General features: G+C 32.8%; 2 protein-coding genes across 4 annotated transcripts; one reads left to right on the forward strand and one right to left on the reverse strand.

The window, feature by feature from the left end:
• Positions 1 to 91: 91 nt before the first annotated feature.
• On the reverse strand, positions 92 to 9,335 carry LOC130656204 (uncharacterized). 2 transcript variants are annotated; one of them, XM_057459034.1, is made up of 2 exons: positions 3,734 to 9,335; positions 92 to 3,534 (listed from the first exon to the last, which is right to left on the reverse strand). In XM_057459034.1, exon 1 carries the CDS (start codon positions 6,184 to 6,186, stop codon positions 5,470 to 5,472), a length of 717 nt encoding a protein of 238 aa, XP_057315017.1. In that variant the 5' UTR covers positions 6,187 to 9,335; the 3' UTR covers positions 92 to 3,534; positions 3,734 to 5,469. The 2 variants fall into 2 exon arrangements, with proteins under 2 accessions (XP_057315017.1, XP_057315016.1); XM_057459033.1 differs by having other exon boundaries at positions 92 to 382; positions 706 to 9,335.
• Positions 9,336 to 12,415: 3,080 nt separating this feature from the next.
• LOC130656936 (uncharacterized) lies at positions 12,416 to 15,989 on the forward strand. 2 transcript variants are annotated; one of them, XM_057459880.1, is made up of 5 exons: positions 12,416 to 13,482; positions 13,554 to 14,121; positions 14,276 to 14,605; positions 14,684 to 14,842; positions 14,989 to 15,989. In XM_057459880.1, the coding sequence occupies exons 2-5, from the start codon at positions 13,978 to 13,980 to the stop codon at positions 15,196 to 15,198; spliced, it is 843 nt and encodes a 280-aa protein (XP_057315863.1). In that variant the 5' UTR covers positions 12,416 to 13,482; positions 13,554 to 13,977; the 3' UTR covers positions 15,199 to 15,989. The 2 variants fall into 2 exon arrangements, with proteins under 2 accessions (XP_057315863.1, XP_057315864.1); XM_057459881.1 differs by lacking the exon at positions 14,684 to 14,842.
• Positions 15,990 to 17,765: the final 1,776 nt, after the last annotated feature.

The following is a 17,765-nucleotide window of genomic DNA, read 5'->3' on the forward strand; positions in this document are numbered from 1 at the left end:
TTTTTCAAGCATATTAAGACCAGAGAAGGTGGATTCCTCCCTACCTTCATAATTTTTGATAGGCTTGCCTAAATTAAATCAAACTTGGTACATTTTATAGTACGTCATGATAAACAAAATGGGGGCAATAAATTTTAACTTATGTCTGCAATTTTTCTGTGACGTCTTCGGAAGCTTGAAATTTGTTCAAAATATTAAAAAAAAACAGGAAATCAGATTAATCATGTGTTTAAAATTTACAGAATGATTCACCTTGATAAAATTAAGTTGTGTTGTATAAGTACCAAGTTCTAAGATCCTGACAAGTTATTATATATTTCCGAGTAATAGCCAACATCTAAGTTTCTGAGAGATGGGACCTGAAAAATTGGTGCGCAGGTGCCTAATAGATAAATATTAAAACTCAGTAAGTATCAAACTATCCAACATAGCAAAAAAGATTGAATATAAGAAAACCGGCAGGGGGGGGGGGGTGAGTGGAATCCGTCCGTACCAAATAGGGTTAAGAAATTTCTAAATTGGCTTTTATAGTTCATAAACCTATATCTTAAATTTGTTGTTGTACTACCAATATACAGTTTTACACGTTAATTTTTAAATTAAGCTATTAGAATTACAATCAAATTACCTTTTCTTAAATTATATATATGTTTTACTATCATCAAAACTGAAAAAAGTGCTCATATTTTCTAAAATATTACAAACCTGTCAACTTTTCTTACCACGACCTACTTATATATTTGCTTGGGAATTACAATCTTGAAGCTGAGTTCAATTAGAAGAGATAAAATGCCTAAAAATAGATTATTGTACTTATTTAAAATTTCATAGGCTAAGTTGTGGTTATCCCTCACTGCTTACTGTATATGACAGCAGTTCTCAAGAAAAGCTTCCTTGGCCCTCTGATATTTCTAATACTAAATAGAAGACAGACTTTGACATCATTTTTGAGACATTGCATAGTTTTGCTAATGACACCCACATCTCCATAGAAATAAAATCAGCTAGGCGGCATTTACATGAAGATTTCACTTTGCCCAAAGTCAAAATTCAATACTTCTATGCACTATGAAAACACTGGTACTGTTTACATGAACAAGGCGAAGTGAGTTTCACTTTGGCCTGATTTTTATACTTTGCTCAGTAATTCATTGTGTAAACAGACAAGTGAAAAGCAATCAATCTGCATGTTCAAATAAACATTGAGCATGTGCAATTTCATGTCAACAAATCCTTTTAGCAAAAAACGCCCCTTTAACATGGACCACCCCCGAAGTGAATATCTAACCCGAAGTGAAATGTTATGTTAACACTAACGTTTTTCACTGTGGAGTGAAATTCACTTCGGGCTTCATGTAAACACCACCTTAGTAACTCCACATATCTTGCTTGTTTGCAAACAGATCTTGACACTGTATATAACTAAGCATTTGACAATTAATATACCCCTTTAACAGTAACAAATTTAAATGAGAATAGGAGTCAAGGAGTTGTGAGTTAGGTAGTTGCCAAGGGGAAAGATGAAGAATTGCTACATTTTACGGTAAAAAAGTTGAAAGTCGGATTTTCTAACTTCAGTAGAGCTCATTAGTTTTTATATTTTTAACACACAATACGTGAAATTGTGAAATCATTTCACTTCTTCAGGCCTTGCTATGAGAGGCATGCAATCGCACGCGTATGTTTTCACACACACGCACGAAACGTCCAAGGTTTGCGATTAGGCACATGCACAAAATTGTATAAAAGTATAGCTATAGCATAATTTCTTTATTTACCTTGCATTTATTATATATTTTTTAATCTTGATTTTCAGCCCACTTCGAAAAGATAATTTACATACGAAAAATTAATTTAGAACAGGGTAGCTAGTTAATTAGCAGGGTATTGAGGATATATCAAAGCGAGAAATGACTAGCTTTTTCATTTTGTTTTTTCTTCAATACTGCTGCTGTGTTTTTAGTAAAATATACTATATATATATATATTGATGAGGTCAAAAACCATTCTTGTTAAAAGATTTCGTGTCTGTTTTTTCTTATTATATATATGTATACTTTTTTTACAAAAAAACATGTCCAATGCTTGTCGTGACACCCTCTTCTGTTATGCTTATTTTTTAATGTTACAAAAAGACTATTAGTGGGGCTTACTATGTTCTTCGTGTGCAGGGACTTGTTAGAAGCAATTTTTTGACTGGAATCTGGTTTTTGGTTGATTTAAATACAAAAAATACTAGGTGTCATTTTTTTCCATATCTGGGTGTGGCCATGGTGACATCATCCAGCTTCTGGTCAGTAAAATATCAAAGTTGTAATTTTGGATTTTTTTCTTTTCCAGCTGATAGAACATACAAAAATGAACAAAAGATATATAAAAACTATATTTTGAAAATGAGGCACTCAAGAGATACAGGGATTTTAAAGTTTCAAATTTCAGGGGCAAAATACGTATTCGAAAATTGTGTGACTATAAAAAAAAAAGTTTAGGTAGCAAAATGTTTTTGTTTTGCAATGATAGTTGTTTACAAAAGTACAGTTGTATGAGACAAGTGCATTCTATAAAGAGTAATTTGTTTTTATAGCAGTTTTGAAGTTATTAATGTAATAGTGTTACCCCCTGAAAATTCTTATATATCATTTAAGACATTATAATGCACAGTGTTTGTTCCATATTTCATTAGATATTGCTAAATACAAGTAATCTTATACCTGTTAGTAGTTTAAATTGTCGAATTATATTAGTAATTTGAAGTAAAAGGTAGCAGGTGAAAGTTAAAAGATTGCATAAAACTTTTTTCAGTATGATATTTCTATGATGTGGTTTTTTGTGATAGATTTCCTATGAATAGTGAAAGTAAAGTTTATTTTATTAGAATAGACACAGTTAAGTTAAAAAATATGAATAAAGAAATTCCATATAAAAAAGGACTGATTTCAGCTTAGAAAAGTGCATAATTTGTCAAGAGAACAATGGCAAGAAAGTATGTTGTGATTTTTCAATGATTCTTAGCTTTACGGTTTTAAGCTACTTTATTTTGGAAATTGTTATTCTCATTTTTTATAGATCACTGCTTTTCCAAAATTTGAAAGCATGAAAGAGTTAATTGAATGCCTTATTGAAAGAGCCAATTATGAAGATTGAACATTTATTAATTCCTTTGACAACTTGGAAAGTTTGTCAGTTGAATCACTAGTTGATAAAAACGCTTTTTACCATCAAGAATGTTACAAAAGTGTAAAACAAATCACAGTATAACTTATACACCATTATCTCCACCGAAATCTTTACGCTCCAAAATTACTTTATTTGACAAGTAGTGTTGTGTTATATATCAAAAGGAAGGAGGTAAACTCCATAAGGTTGTCGTCCTTTCAACTGGGCATAAACTGCTACATGTCGCACAACAACTACCACACCAAAGTTTGTTTATAAGGCTCAACTCTGTTTCAAATGCAGCTGACACATAAGCAAATGATATCCAATATCACCTTAATTGTTGGGTTATGACACAGCGACAAGTTTCTAGTGCATCTACGAATGAAATTAATTATGAAGAACAAGAGTTAAACGATGTCGCAAAGATTGTAGCAGACATTGAGATAGTAAACATTGTGAAATGTGCCATAAAGAATGTAGAATCGAAAAAATTGCTTGACATGAACAGTGTGAATACTACATATCACAATTTATTAGAGAATGAAATACATCAGCATAAAATCACAAACGATACCTGAAACAATTATTGGCAGATAAATTAACCAATATTGTATTCTCCAGACCCAAATCTAAAAGAGAAGCTGAAATAATCTGTTTACGTGTTGCTTATAACAATGCAATTGAAAGTTACAGAAATTCACTTGATGACTATAATCAATTGTTTGATGCTGCTGTCAAGATATCTTACGACAAGAGAGTTGGAAATTTACTGGTGAATTTAATAGCTTCAATCTTCCAGAAAGTCTTAAATTACTTCTACAGTGGATCATTGTAGGCCCAAAGTATGTAGTTGATATGTGCCCAAAGAAAAAAGAGGCCATTGATACAAATGTCAGAAACGTTAGAGAAATTGTCATCAATTTTGTAAAAACAAAGAGACAAACTGATTATAATTCTGCTAACGCATCGTTTCGTAGCACTGCAGAAACACCATTTTTAATAGGTTTAGGTCTCTATATTCATCAACATACGAGAAGCAAGAAAGTAATCAACACGTTTAGCAATTTAAATCTGTCAATCACATATCAAGAGGTGATACAAATTGAAACAGATATTGCAAACTGTGTCACCGATAACATAGAAACAAACAGAGGTTTTTATGTTCCACCTAACATTTTGGAAAACACTTCAATTCATTCGCAATAGATAACACAGACTTCAAATATGACACTCCTGATTTGTTGATCGAATAACTCCCATTTCACATGGATTCCGTCAAGTTCGCTTAGTATCTGATCGATATGTGAAGAATTCGTTAAAATCAAGGACGAGGCATAAAAGAACAACAGGCAATGAGATTCGATATCAAGTCACATATGTAACCTCAATTGCAAATATCAATCTGAAACAATTTCTATCACACATTGACACCAAACAAGATTTAACAATATACTTGGCAAGGCATGTTATTGATTACTTAGAGAGAGAACATAGGAAATACATGGTCACATACGATTTAACGAGTTAAAGTAATATCAATACATACCCAGATAATATAATGCGCCATGACCACGAAGAAGCTGATACTTTACTTATACTTCAAGCTCATGACATTGCTCAAGCTGATCACTTCACAGATTGTGTAGTCTACTCACCAGATACTGATGTATTTCTGTTAATTTTACACTATTCACAAGATTTGCCACAGGTATGTTTAGTTCTTATATAGGTTGTAGTATTTGTAACCTTGTTTTTCAAAGTTAAGTAATTAGCAAAAATTATAGAAAGGATGCGATTAAAACACCTTTTCCAATTTAGGCACTAAAGTTTTGGACTGGAAAAGGGATAAATATAGAGATGTCGATGTCAACGCTTGTTTTGAAAATCTTGGTCCAAGTCATTGTAAATCACTTTTGGCATTTCACGTGTTTACTGGGTGCGACCAAACCAGAAGGTTTTGTGGAAAATCAAAAACAACTTGGTGGAACCATTTCATAACAACTGACAATGACACATTGGATGCATTTTCAAGGCTGGGCATTGCTGATGCCTTTTACCATCTCTTGGGATACTGAAAGTAGTGGAAAGATTTGTTGTTTCCCTTTACGGTGGTACCAAATGCCCGAAAAATATCACGTCATTATTCTCTAAATTTCAACAAGAAGCAGATAAATTGCCACCAACGTTTGGTGCTTTTAAGTACAAATCATTCCGTACCCATTATATTACTATCAGCCCTCGAAATTAGCCAAAAAACGTGTCTCACTACCGTATAACATAACACTTCTTACACAGGCAAGACTCTGCTAGTCAACAAAGGAAGTAACTCTCTGAACTTTTTCCAAGCAGAACCAGTAACACTTCTTCCAACACCCCCTTCACTGCCCAACATGTATCACTTAAGTAACAGAAGTTCTCAACTATCTTTAACGAGCTACTGTTGTTCATCATTGAAGCTGGAAATTCTTCATTCTTTATAATCTCACCTTTGCAACGCTTGCATACAAACTGAATATCAGCTCTTAACCTTCCACCAATACTACTGCACTTCTTATGCACCCAATGCTTGCAAGTCTGACAAAAAATTGAGTTACTGCCAACCCCTTTCCTGCAAACTCCACAAGGCCACTTGCCAACTACAAGGTCACAGTTGGCTGCAATGCTACTAATCATGACTTTAGACTTTGCTGTGTTCACCCTTAGCCCTTTCTCTTCTAGTCCTTTCTTCCACTTCTCAAACTTTTCAACTAATTCTTTCATCGACTCTGCTATGAGAACCAAATCATCTGCATACAATAACTCCCATGGACAACCTGTTCTGAACTCCATCGACAGTGCTTCTAAGACTAGAACAACCAACAAAGGACTAAGTACAGAACCCTGATGTACACCAACATTTACACTAAATTCATCACTAAGTGAATTCTTAATCTTGACACAACTTCTAGCATTGCTGTACATAGACTGTACCATCTTACGATGGTACAGTCTATGTACTAGCCACTCATCCACACCTAATTTTCTCATAGCCCACCAAATAACTTTACGTGGCACTCTATCAAAAGCTTTCTCTAAATCTACAAAGGCAAAATAGAGATTCTTTCTCTTTCCTAAATACCTTTCCTGAAGCTGTCTGAGTAAAAATACTGCATCTGTAGTGCCACGCCCTGGAACAAAACCAAATCTTATCTATATCAATTCTTTCTCTAAGTAACTGGACCTAAATAAACCAAAAAGCCTTAAGATAAAATTTTTTCTACTCAACAGGGGTGGAAATAACTTCAGTAATGAGTATATAACATTACTTTAAAACGTCAAATTTAAATGGGCATTTTTACTTTCTCTTTAAAGTATAACTACTAACAAACAACATCTCATCCCTAACGCAAAATATGTTTTTCACAGATTCTTTGGTGTAAATATCGGCAATTATACCCCTTGAATTCTAAAAATTAAACATTTAATATGTTATAAACAGTTGATTTTTTAAATATGGTTTTTTGACATTTTTTACTTGTTTTTATATTATCTATCAATCAAAAAAGAAAAAAAATTAAAATTCCAACTTTGATATTTAACTGACCAGAAAAGTGATGACGTCAGCCAGGGCCACACCCAAATATGGAAAAAATGCACCTACTGTTTTTTGTATTCAAATCAACCAAAGAAAAGATTCCATTTAAAAAATTACTTCTAAAAAATTACAAGTCTCTGCACACAAAGCTTTAATTTGTAACATAGTGACCTTTGCTTCGAATAAACGGCCGGGCATTAATTAAATTTTTTGACATTTTTAGGGGGTGTCATTCAAGGAGGGCGTTTAAAAGAGGGGTGCGTTTATTAATTTTTTACACTTCGTCTCTTTTGCAGTTTTTAAGGATACCTATAATATATATCATCACAACAAAAAATAAAAGATATTCACATGTTTTAGAGAATGAACTTCAAAATCGAAAAACTAAATTTCCAACCTAATTAAATCTAAGATTTAGGAAAAAAGTAAGTAAGTATACTTTTACCATTCGAGGGGGCTGTTTATTTAAAAAATGACTGAAAAGGAGGGGTGTAAAGTTAAAATTCAAAAAGTACAAAATTTATAAAAAAGTTTATATTTATATTTATAATTATTTAGTGATATTTTAGTTTGAGTGACACACCATGGTAATCATCAGCATCCAGGCTACCATATTTGTTTTTGGTTGCCATGCCTACCTGGTGTGATGTATATATAAGTTTTGCCACTCCTTTTTTGTCATTCTTCAGTCAGCTCTTGATTAGTCAACATCAAGTTTTTGAGTTTCAATGCACAATATTTCAATGCACAACAATGATGATGATCTTACTTACACAATATTTCTATGAGTGATATAGCTTGTTCTTCAATTTCACATAAGTTTACACTTGTCACACATTTTCATAGTACTTTACACTGGGCAGCTGGTAAGTATTAGCTATTCTATGTCAAATATTTTATTTAAATTTGAACTGGATATTTACCGTAATTTTGTATTTATTTAGTTTGAACGTATATCAAGATATCAATTCAAATCAAAATTTTTGTTGTTACAAACACTTCCCTCTCGTGTGACGCCTTAACAAGGGGCCTCCATTCGAGTGCGGGGGGTAATAGAAGGGGGCGTTTATTCAAAGCATTATGTTAATTACTACTTTGTGCGCGAATTTAGTTTTGATATTCACCTTCACAGGTCAGTATTTTCAAATAAAATTTAAAAAAAACGATCTAAACATTATTAAAAGTAAAAAATATAACTTAAATTTAATTTTTAAAGCCACAAGCAGATCGAAGCTGAGTTTAATAGTATTCGCAACAACAACTAGCCAGACCCATCAAAATTTCCCTTCCCACTAGGAACTTGGAATAGTTAAGATGGAAAAAATTATGCTGGGTCGCAAACGAATTTCCTGCAATCAGAATACTGACTGCACTTTTTGATTGGCTACTCTCAGGTATCTTGGTTAGCACAGAGAAGAAAAAGCTATAGCTGAAAAGAGTTATCAGAGGTTGCTTATAACACTGATTTGATTGGATTGGGATAATTTTTTTGATGATGTTGTAGAAGGGCCAGCTACGCAGGTCAAGACAGAATGGGTAGTGAAGGCTATTAGGAAAATTAAGATTGGCAAGGCTGTGAGGGTATCAGGTGTTGGGGCAGAGGTGGTAAAAGCATCTGGATATACTGGAGTTGAGCTGATTACAAACTTGCTATTCAGAATATAAAGGATGGCGTTATCCTGAGTGACTGGCAGTCGGGTGTAATAGTGCAATGTTTCAGGGGCAAGGGTGATGCATTAGAAAGAGGTAAGAGGGATTGAAATTTGTTGAAAGCTATTAAAACAGTTACTACGAGAAAAATTGGTATGGATAAAATGCAATTCGGTGTTGTTCCAGGTTGTGGCAATAAAGATGCAATATTTTTACTCAGACAGCTTCAGAAAAAGTATTTAAAAATAGAAAGAATCTCTATTTTGCTTTGCAGATTTGGAGAAAGCTGTTGATAGAGTACCATATAAAGTTATTTGGTGGGCCATGAGAAAATTAGGTGTGGATGAGTGCCTAGTACATAGACTGTACCATCGTAAGATGGTGCAGTCTATGTACAGCAATGGTAGAAGCCGTGTCAGGATTAACGCTTCACTAAGTAATGAATTTAAGGTAAATGTTGGTGTATGGACAACAGGGTTCTGTACTTAGTCCCTTGTAAATGTTTTATTCTTTTAACGCTGTCAATAGAACTCAGAACAGGTCGTCCATGGGAGTTATTGTATGCAGATGATTTGGTTTTCATAGCGGAGTCGATGGATAAATTATTAAAAAATTTGAGAAATGGAAGAATGGCTAGAAGAGAAAGGGTTAAGAGTGAATGCAGCAAAGTTGCAGCATTGAAGCCAAGTGTGACCTTGTATTCGGAAAGTGGCCTTGTTGAGTTCGCAGGAAGCAGACATTGAGTACATAAAAAGTGCAGTGGTATTGAAGGAACGTAAGCGGACATTTAGTTTGTATGCAAGCATTGACAGGCGAGAGTATGTATATATATACACAATGAATTATTTCCAGCTTCAAGGATGCACAACAGTTGCTCGTTAGAGATAACTGATATATATATATATCTATATATATATATATATATATATATATATATATATATATATATATATATATATATATATATATATATATATATATATATATATATATATATATATACAAGAATGAGAGTTTTTGTTGTTTACAGTTTGACTCGGCAAGTGTTTTTAATTCAGAAGGTCAGTAAAAAACTTACTTCTTTAGCTAGATTACCGACAGCGTTGATCATCACAACCATGAGAGTTATACACAAAGCTTAAAAACACCGGGTCAAAGTTGCAATAGGCTGGGCGCAGCCTAGCACCTGAACTTGAAATTCACTTAATCTTGCCCTTGGGGTCCATAGTGTTCTTTCATATGAGGATAAAATGTGTATGTATAAGTAGTACTTTAGTAAGTAGTAATATCAAAGAGAAAGAAGAAACAACAAAAAGTATATACACATTTTACTCTCAATATCAACAGAACGCTACATTTCCTGTGATCTATAAATTTAGTCAGGCAGGCATAGAAAGCAGGAAAAAGCGCACAGAAAAAAATAGAAGGCTGTAAACTGCTGGATCTTACCAACATAAACACTTTTTCTTTTATAAGAGTATCAGGCTGGGATTTAAAGTAAGACAATAGATATTTTGTTTAGAACAATAGAGAATAATAACTAAATAAGAAATGCTCAAACCCAAAAAGACTAGGTGGTCTAAGTTAAGAATTGCCACAGACTTTCTACTGCTTACTATATCTCTTCCCCTCTAGTGTACGTATTACTCCACTGTTGTTAAATACACTCAACAGAAAAATATGAAATTTGAAACAGGTTAAGTTTTTTTTAGCTGTCGTGTCAGATATTTCTACGGGGCCTGGCTGCCATTTTTACAACAACAAAGTGAAATCGCTCAGACCGTTACAGGGTGTCATCATAAAACACAAGAAGGGTTTAATGATAAATTATGACCTACAATAAGACAAATTTTGTAATATCGTATATTAATATTTATAGTAAGAAGATGGTACGGGAGAAAAAAGAAATTGGATACCACAGTAGCGTAATTAATTTCCGAATTGTCCAATTATTTTAACCCCTTGTTAATTTCTCCATTCTTGGCGATGACTCCATTTAGCACCGGGCTAAGTGGTTCCGACACACGACGTACAACATAATTAGCACTCCTTCATACATCATCGAGCGAAGCGAGTGAAGCGAAAATGTGGAACGTTGAGTACAGTTATCTTAAGATAACAAATGTTATCTTAAGATAACTCTATTAATGTGACTTTGGAATGCGTGCATATTCACATTAATGTTCTGATTGTAAGATAACTCGAGTAATCTTAAGATAACGTATTAATGTGATAATTATATCTTTACTTTGTAGTTATCTTGAGATTAGAGCTGTTATTAATACATTTTGACGATATTTTTCGTAACTTAAGATAACTCGTGTTATCTAAAGATAGCATTATCTTCGTTCCAAACGCGTTAAATTACGCAATAAAAATCAATTACAGCGTTGAAGTGTCAACTTCGTTCCCAGTTAGTTTTACATTTTAAGCGCGAAACTTTACCATGCACGCTAGTTCTAGCGGTACGCAAATAGCGAATTTAATTATGCGCATGCGCGAAAAATTGTTTTTTAAATATAGCGCCTCAGAGGCGAAAGCCCGATTCTTGGTCAGATTGCCTATCCCAAAATTGATGCTTTTTACGGCGATTTAACCAACAAACTAAGGAAATGTACTATTTTAATTGAAGGAAGTGAGGCCAGGTTACGTAACTAAGCGAAAAAAACATCTTACTTGCTTTTGTTTTGAAGTTACGCGGTAAAAAAACAAAACGAAAGTAAACACAAAAAATGACCTAGCTACATCATTAAATATCTCGACAACCAAAGTTTTTTTACCAAAGAGGTTTTTACAGCATTTAGTTCAGACCTTAAGCTCTTCAAAAAACTATGTTTGGAATGCATTTCACTTTTTTCCTAAAAATTTAAAGACTTGAAACAGACCCTACTTTTTGAAAAAAATATGGCCGCCACAAACCATGAAAACATGTTGGCAAAACTTTGTAGAGTTTGTGGAGAATTTTTAACTAAAAGTAAAGGTATTGCAAAACAGAAAATGACATTGGAGAAGGAATTAGAACTACTTTTTGTTCATATCCAGGAGGATGTGGACAACATTCATCCCAAATATGTTTGCTTTCGGTGTTACAACACACTTAAAAATATTGAAAATAGGAATACAACAACACAGTTGAAACCTAAAAATTGGTCTCCCCATACAGAAGTTTGCTCTGTATGTGAAAATGTTCAAGGTATGAAAAAAGGAGGCAGGCCATCAAAAAAGAAGAAAACAGGACGACCAAGTACTTTTAAGCCGATATGGTCAAGAAAAGCCTTAGAGGAAATTAGTGACAAAAATTTAAATGACATTATTCCACCCGTTGTCAGTCACCATGGCTTAGAAAAAAATCCACATTACAAGTTTTGTTTGTGCATGCTTTGTGGAAATCTTCTGAGACAACCTTTAATGGTTATCACATGTGAACATGCATTTTGTAAAGAATGCATCCTTATATATCTTGAAGGAAGTTTTCAAGATGAAAGTGAATGCCCTAAGTGCAAACGCGATGACATCATCACTCTTGTCAACCAATCAAATTTAAAACCAAGTTTGCACCGAAACCACATGGTAAATAGTTTACAAGTTGACTGTGATAACAAATGTGGAGAGAAATTTACATTGGATAAATTACATGAGCTTAAATTACACAATATATCGTGCAACACATCCACAAGTTCAAATACAAGTGCAAATTATTCAATAAGAGATGTATTTTTATTGGACGAGTCATCTCCTGTTCCAAGAGAAATAGAGGATGCCACCTTGCATGTTTTAAAACATAAAATGAAACAATCAACTGATATAAATAACAGCATAGAATTTAAAAGTGGAGGACCTAGGGTATGTATCTCAGTTAATGGAAAATGCATATATTTACAAAAATAACTGATTTACATATCCAAATTTTTTTACATTATATATATATATACATATATATCCTTGATATTTTAAAAATTAAATAAAATTAAACTAATGATTTCAAACAAATTTATTTTAGCCCTACATGTTCACCTCAACACCGAAACCGGTTAAAAATAGTAATGAAGTTTGCAAGCGGACCATAGAAAAAAGGAACAAGTTTTTAAAAAACCAATTACTTTTTTCTTCTGGTGGAAATGAAAGTGGGTTCAGCGTACAAACTGGCAAATTAGTCAAGAGTCTGAAGGAAAATGAGAGAGTAGAAATACTCAAGAGAGCCAATATAACAACAAAGAGTATAACTCCAGAGGAATTTGTAGCAATGAAGGCAGACTTGAGTATTCCCTGGTCAAAATTAAAAACAATGTCAAGGTATGGCTGAAAATTGAGTACATATATGAAAATTCACAAAAAAGACAGAATAGACATGTTACACCTTTTTAAATAAGACTTTTAAAATCATGAGACTCAAATGAAAAGTATGATTCTTATGAAAAAGGTGTTATACATCTACCTGTTTATATATTTATCATAATAGCATTTATGCAAAATTAATACCTTAAGGAAAGAAAGTGTGTCAGCAGTGTTGGTGGATTAGTGCTCATCAAATTTATTTTATTTAGCATCTGTCAAATTAAATTCTTACCAAAAAAGAAAACTGCAAACTTTATTTTCCTAAGGTATATAGTATGCACATTTAAAAAAATAATAATATTCTGCATATAGATGGTTATCAACCTTTAACATATCCATACCATCACAGAGAAAACAAAGAAAAGTGGCTACGGAATGGACTGGTGATCAATTGCGTTCAGAACTAGCTCCATTCTCATTCGAAGTTAAAGGGCACAAAGGCAAATTTGAAATAAGAAGTGCAGCATGGGTTTATGTTGAAAGCCTGGAATCCCAAGTCAAAACAATGTTTCACTGTCTAAGACAGTAGGTTTTTGTGTTTACTTACTCTTAGGAAAAAGATACATATAGTTAAAAAAAACTTAAAAAATAAATAAAAATAAAAATTTAAGACAGATGCAATTCTACTTCTATTTAGGAATGGACTATTAACTGATTACCCCTTCATGAATAATGAAATACATGTAAAAATAGGAGGAGATCATGGCGGTGGTTCATTCAAGCTTTCATTTCAAATATGTAACACAAAGAATCCAAACAGCAAGGTAAAAGAAAGTCCTAGATAACTTTTACTACCTTTTAGAAAAAAAACATTATTTTCCTATGATTTTTATAGTCAAACACTGTGGTCTTCAGTATCTTTGAGGCCAAGGATAGAAGATCAAATTTGAAAATTGGGACAAGTCGATTTACAGAACAAATTGATAGACTACAGTCCAGCAAATTTGGGTTGGTATTTATCACATTTTTGTTAGAGTTAACACTTCTATGTTTAAAATTTATACCTATATTCTACATTTAGTGACCAGAGAGTAAGAGTATTTCTTTCGGGTGATTACGAATTTTTAAGCAGTGCATATGGCATAACCGGAGCTAACGGTATGTAAAAATAGTACAAAATATAAAAAAAGTACAAAATATAAAATGTATTAGTCAAAATAAAAAATCACATTTTATTTTATTTTCATTTAAAATATTCAGGGAGACACCCATGTTTGTATTGCATAGCAACAAAAGAAGAAATACAGAAACCTGTGGATATGCGTGGAAAATTTCCTGTAAGAACCCTGGAAACTTTGAAGGAGAATTTAGCAAAATTTAGAGACTCTGGTGGCAATTTGAAGAATGCAAAATTCAACTACAATGTAATTGATGACCCACTTTTTAACATTCCAATTGACCAGGTAAGTAAAATTCATGCTATACTATACTGTATGTATATTTTTGATCACTGTTGCCTCCAAAACTATTGTTTTAAAATACATTTTAGTCATAGTTATATATATTAGTGATAATAAAGTAATATTTAATCAGTCAAGTTTTATTACTCAATTTTAGGCATCTTTACCTGGACTACACATTTCCTTGGGATGTTTTTTAAAATTTTTTACAATGTTTGAAGATAAATGCCACAGTGTGGACATCGCGTTAGCAACCAAGATGGCAAACGCTAATCAGAAAACCCAAGAAGAGGAATTTAACAAGTTTATTGCTTTAACATCAGAAATAGACTTGTTAGAAAAAAATATTGAAGACTGTGATGAAAAGATCCAATTGATTAATGACACCATCATTGCAGCTGTAATGCGAGACCCAAACAATGAGGATAAAATTAAAAACATGTACCAACTAAGAATTGAACACTTTGAAGCAAAAAAGATTGAAAAGGTATAAATATTAAATTTGAAGACAAATTTTTTCAAAACAAATGCAAAAAAATATTCTCAATTTAATTCAATATTTTAGACCAACCGTATTGAGGAGTTAAAAGAAGCAAACAATTTTAAAAAAACTGATGGTCCTTGTGTGCAAGCAGTTGATGCTATCCTCAACAAGCTCAACATTAAACGCCAAGCTTATTATGGTGGTAGCTTTATTGGAAATCATGTAAATAAAATGCTTGAGGTGAAAAAATAATGTTCTATATTATATATTTTTTAATAAGCAACTTACCATTAACGAACTAGGGCTTGAATAGTAATTAATAATATTTGCTTATTATTAAAAAAGTGCATTAACAGAAACTGTAATCAACAACATTTGATATTTAGCCTAACAACTTTATCCAAATGTGCAATATACTTCCAATCACTGTCACTAAACTTGGATACAATGGATCAGACATACATGCAGATGCTATTTTACATGCTGAAAACTTTAAACAGCTGTTTTTACATTATTCGAAATGTCACAAAACATTAAATACACGTGAAGTTATGAACCAAGACAAAATTGAAAACTTTGGTAGGTATATTATATAAACACTAATAATTGGTCACATTTTTGCACAAATTACACACATATATAAAAGCCATAACATGTAAACATTTGTTTTAGAACTAAATGTAAAAGAACTGATGGTGTTTCTTCGAGATATATTTCCCCTTCAATCGATCACTCCAAAGTTACATCTACTTGAGGATCATGCCGTAAACTTTGTTTCTGCTTGGGGTACAGGTTTAGGGTTCTATGGAGAACAAGGTGCAGAAAGCATCCATGCTGAATTCAATGGCATTGCACGGCTATACCATGCAGTAAAACCGGACACAAATCGTCTACTTTTAATGACAAAGGAGCATTATTTGCGATGTAACCCCGTAGGACAAGGGATGGTTCCTGAAATAAAAAAGAGAAAACTCTCTACTAGCTAGCTCTAGCTGATGTTTATAGAGCATCCCTTCACAATGTGTATATCATGTATATATAATGTAAATATTTTTATTGGATGTTCATTGAATAGCTAGGCTGACTCACCGTGGTGTGGAAGGTGCCTTTTTCCTTCGACTTTGTGATAATAAAAACACCACAAAAAAAAGTGAAATGGTTTTTAATTTACTAAACTTACCATCAGGATGGTGTTGATAAGCTAAATCTAAGAGTCTTTCCTACAGAAAACTTTAGTTAAAAAGATATTACAATTTTACTACACCCACTACCAATTTTAATGTTTTGGAAGGGGACGAAGTCCCACGTCAAATACTGGAGAAAACAATAAACTTTTTTATAACTTACTTATTCCTCCGGCTACATCGCTCCTTCCTCTTCAGAAAAATTCTCAATGTAGAAAACCGCGCGTACTATAAACTATTTAAAAACTTAAAATCAACGAAGCGTTGCAATCTATTGTCTTTCCCTTGCTCGGCGTAGCTATGGTTACCATTTTTAAAAAGTTTAGTTTTCACGAGCGTGATTCAGCGCATGCACACAAATAAATTCGTCCCGTAAATATGCGTGCATGTGCGTTGCGATTTTGCGTGTAGAAATTTTAAAGTAAAAAGAGTGTCTACTCGCGTATTACGCAAGAATTAAGTAAAATTAAAATGAAAAAAGGACATAATTTCAGAAGATACAAGGCATTTCAGTAACATTTTTTCCGAAATTTTGTAATGTATAAATTTTCAAAATAGTAATTCTATTTGTGCCTTCAAATTTATTTGGTTAGGATAGAGGTCTGGCGAAAAACAAACAAGTGGAAAATGATAAGTAAACATACAAATTAGTCAGTCGTTAAAAACAGTCAATAAAACGAATTGGATTTGTTCCGCCAAGTAACGTAGATACTGTAGTTAAATCAGATTTAGTATTTGAACTTACAATGTGTCAAATCCATACCGCTAAGTTTTGCGTTTTAAGCTTCAATTAGACAATTGCGACAATTAGAGAGACAACTTCAGAGATTATTCATGTACGACTTGTAGATTGGTAATTAAAACATTGTTATAAACATTTGCATTGGGCTTTAAATACTGCCTTTTGGTACTTATTACTGCGGATTAAATTCTGGTATTAGTATTAATAAGGTTCTTTCATACTGTTACAAGCTCTTATACAATTATTATATTACTAGTCGGAGCCCGTACCTTAAATATGACATTTCGTGTTTTCGTAACACGACTATTTCTTTCGCAAAAAGAGACAGACAGAATACGGCTGACTAGCCGGTAGCCCGTGGATTCTGTTCTATATTTTGTTTCCGTACCTCAACGTTTTTCTCGCGCACAAAAAGACAGACGGAATACCGCTATTATTAAAGAGATATGCCTGATTTATATAATGAATAGCTTATGTGCACGTAGACAATAAATCCAGATTCTTCTCAGCAATATTTATTTTTTGAGCCCTGGCGGATCCTCCAGCTTATTGTCTCTTTTTTATATACCGATGTCAGAAAAGATACAAGAAAATCTTGTTTTGCTACTTATTCACGCTTTTTACGTTTTTAAGGTATTCCTACTTTTCCGAGAAGTGGTGAAAGTGGTCCAACTGGATCCAAATAAAAGGTATATTTATATTTATAAGAAAGATCGAACAAAGGATAATTTTTTTTAAATTCGCATTCGTATACCAGCAAAATATTCTTAACAAATTTCTCAATTTTGACGGACTAGAGGGAATAAAACATGACTTTGACGCGACTAACACAGTTTTACCAGCATAACACGAGACAGATCGAAACAATTCCTTTTAAAAATGATCACACAAAATGATGTCTTTCCCGTTTAAATAGTCATTTTTTTAGTATTCCGAATTGTCAGGATACTCGATAATGTCCAATTACTTCATGTATCAGGTAATAATATCATTCAAATGCAACTGATCCTTGGAGGAAAAAAGTTCCTTATTAAAAAATTTTACATCTAGGAAAGATGTTAAATCCGGAAAGTTTATAAGATCTAAATCATCAAATGTAACGATTACTTAAATGCATTTTTGCCTGAAAATATGCCTTTTTGCTGCTTTGTGAAAAAAAAAATTACCAAAGTAGAAAAAATCGAAAAAAGTAGTAGGGCGTGACTAAAGAAAAACATTAAAAACCATGGAGTGTAGA

This window comes from Hydractinia symbiolongicarpus, chromosome 9, assembly GCF_029227915.1.
Source record: "Hydractinia symbiolongicarpus strain clone_291-10 chromosome 9, HSymV2.1, whole genome shotgun sequence".
In the NCBI taxonomy this organism is placed as follows: Eukaryota; Metazoa; Cnidaria; class Hydrozoa; order Anthoathecata; family Hydractiniidae; genus Hydractinia; species Hydractinia symbiolongicarpus.

Bases quoted from the DNA above. Each gene is read 5' to 3' on its own strand.
- LOC130656204 (XM_057459034.1), bottom strand. From the start codon at position 6,186: ATGAGAAAATTAGGTGTGGATGAGTGGCTAGTACATAGACTGTACCAT.
- LOC130656936 (XM_057459880.1), top strand. From the start codon at position 13,978: ATGCGTGGAAAATTTCCTGTAAGAACCCTGGAAACTTTGAAGGAGAAT. The intron at 14,122-14,275 runs GTAAGTAAAATT...ACTCAATTTTAG, and splicing joins TTAACATTCCAATTGACCAG to GCATCTTTACCTGGACTACA. The intron at 14,606-14,683 runs GTATAAATATTA...TCAATATTTTAG, and splicing joins AAGCAAAAAAGATTGAAAAG to ACCAACCGTATTGAGGAGTT.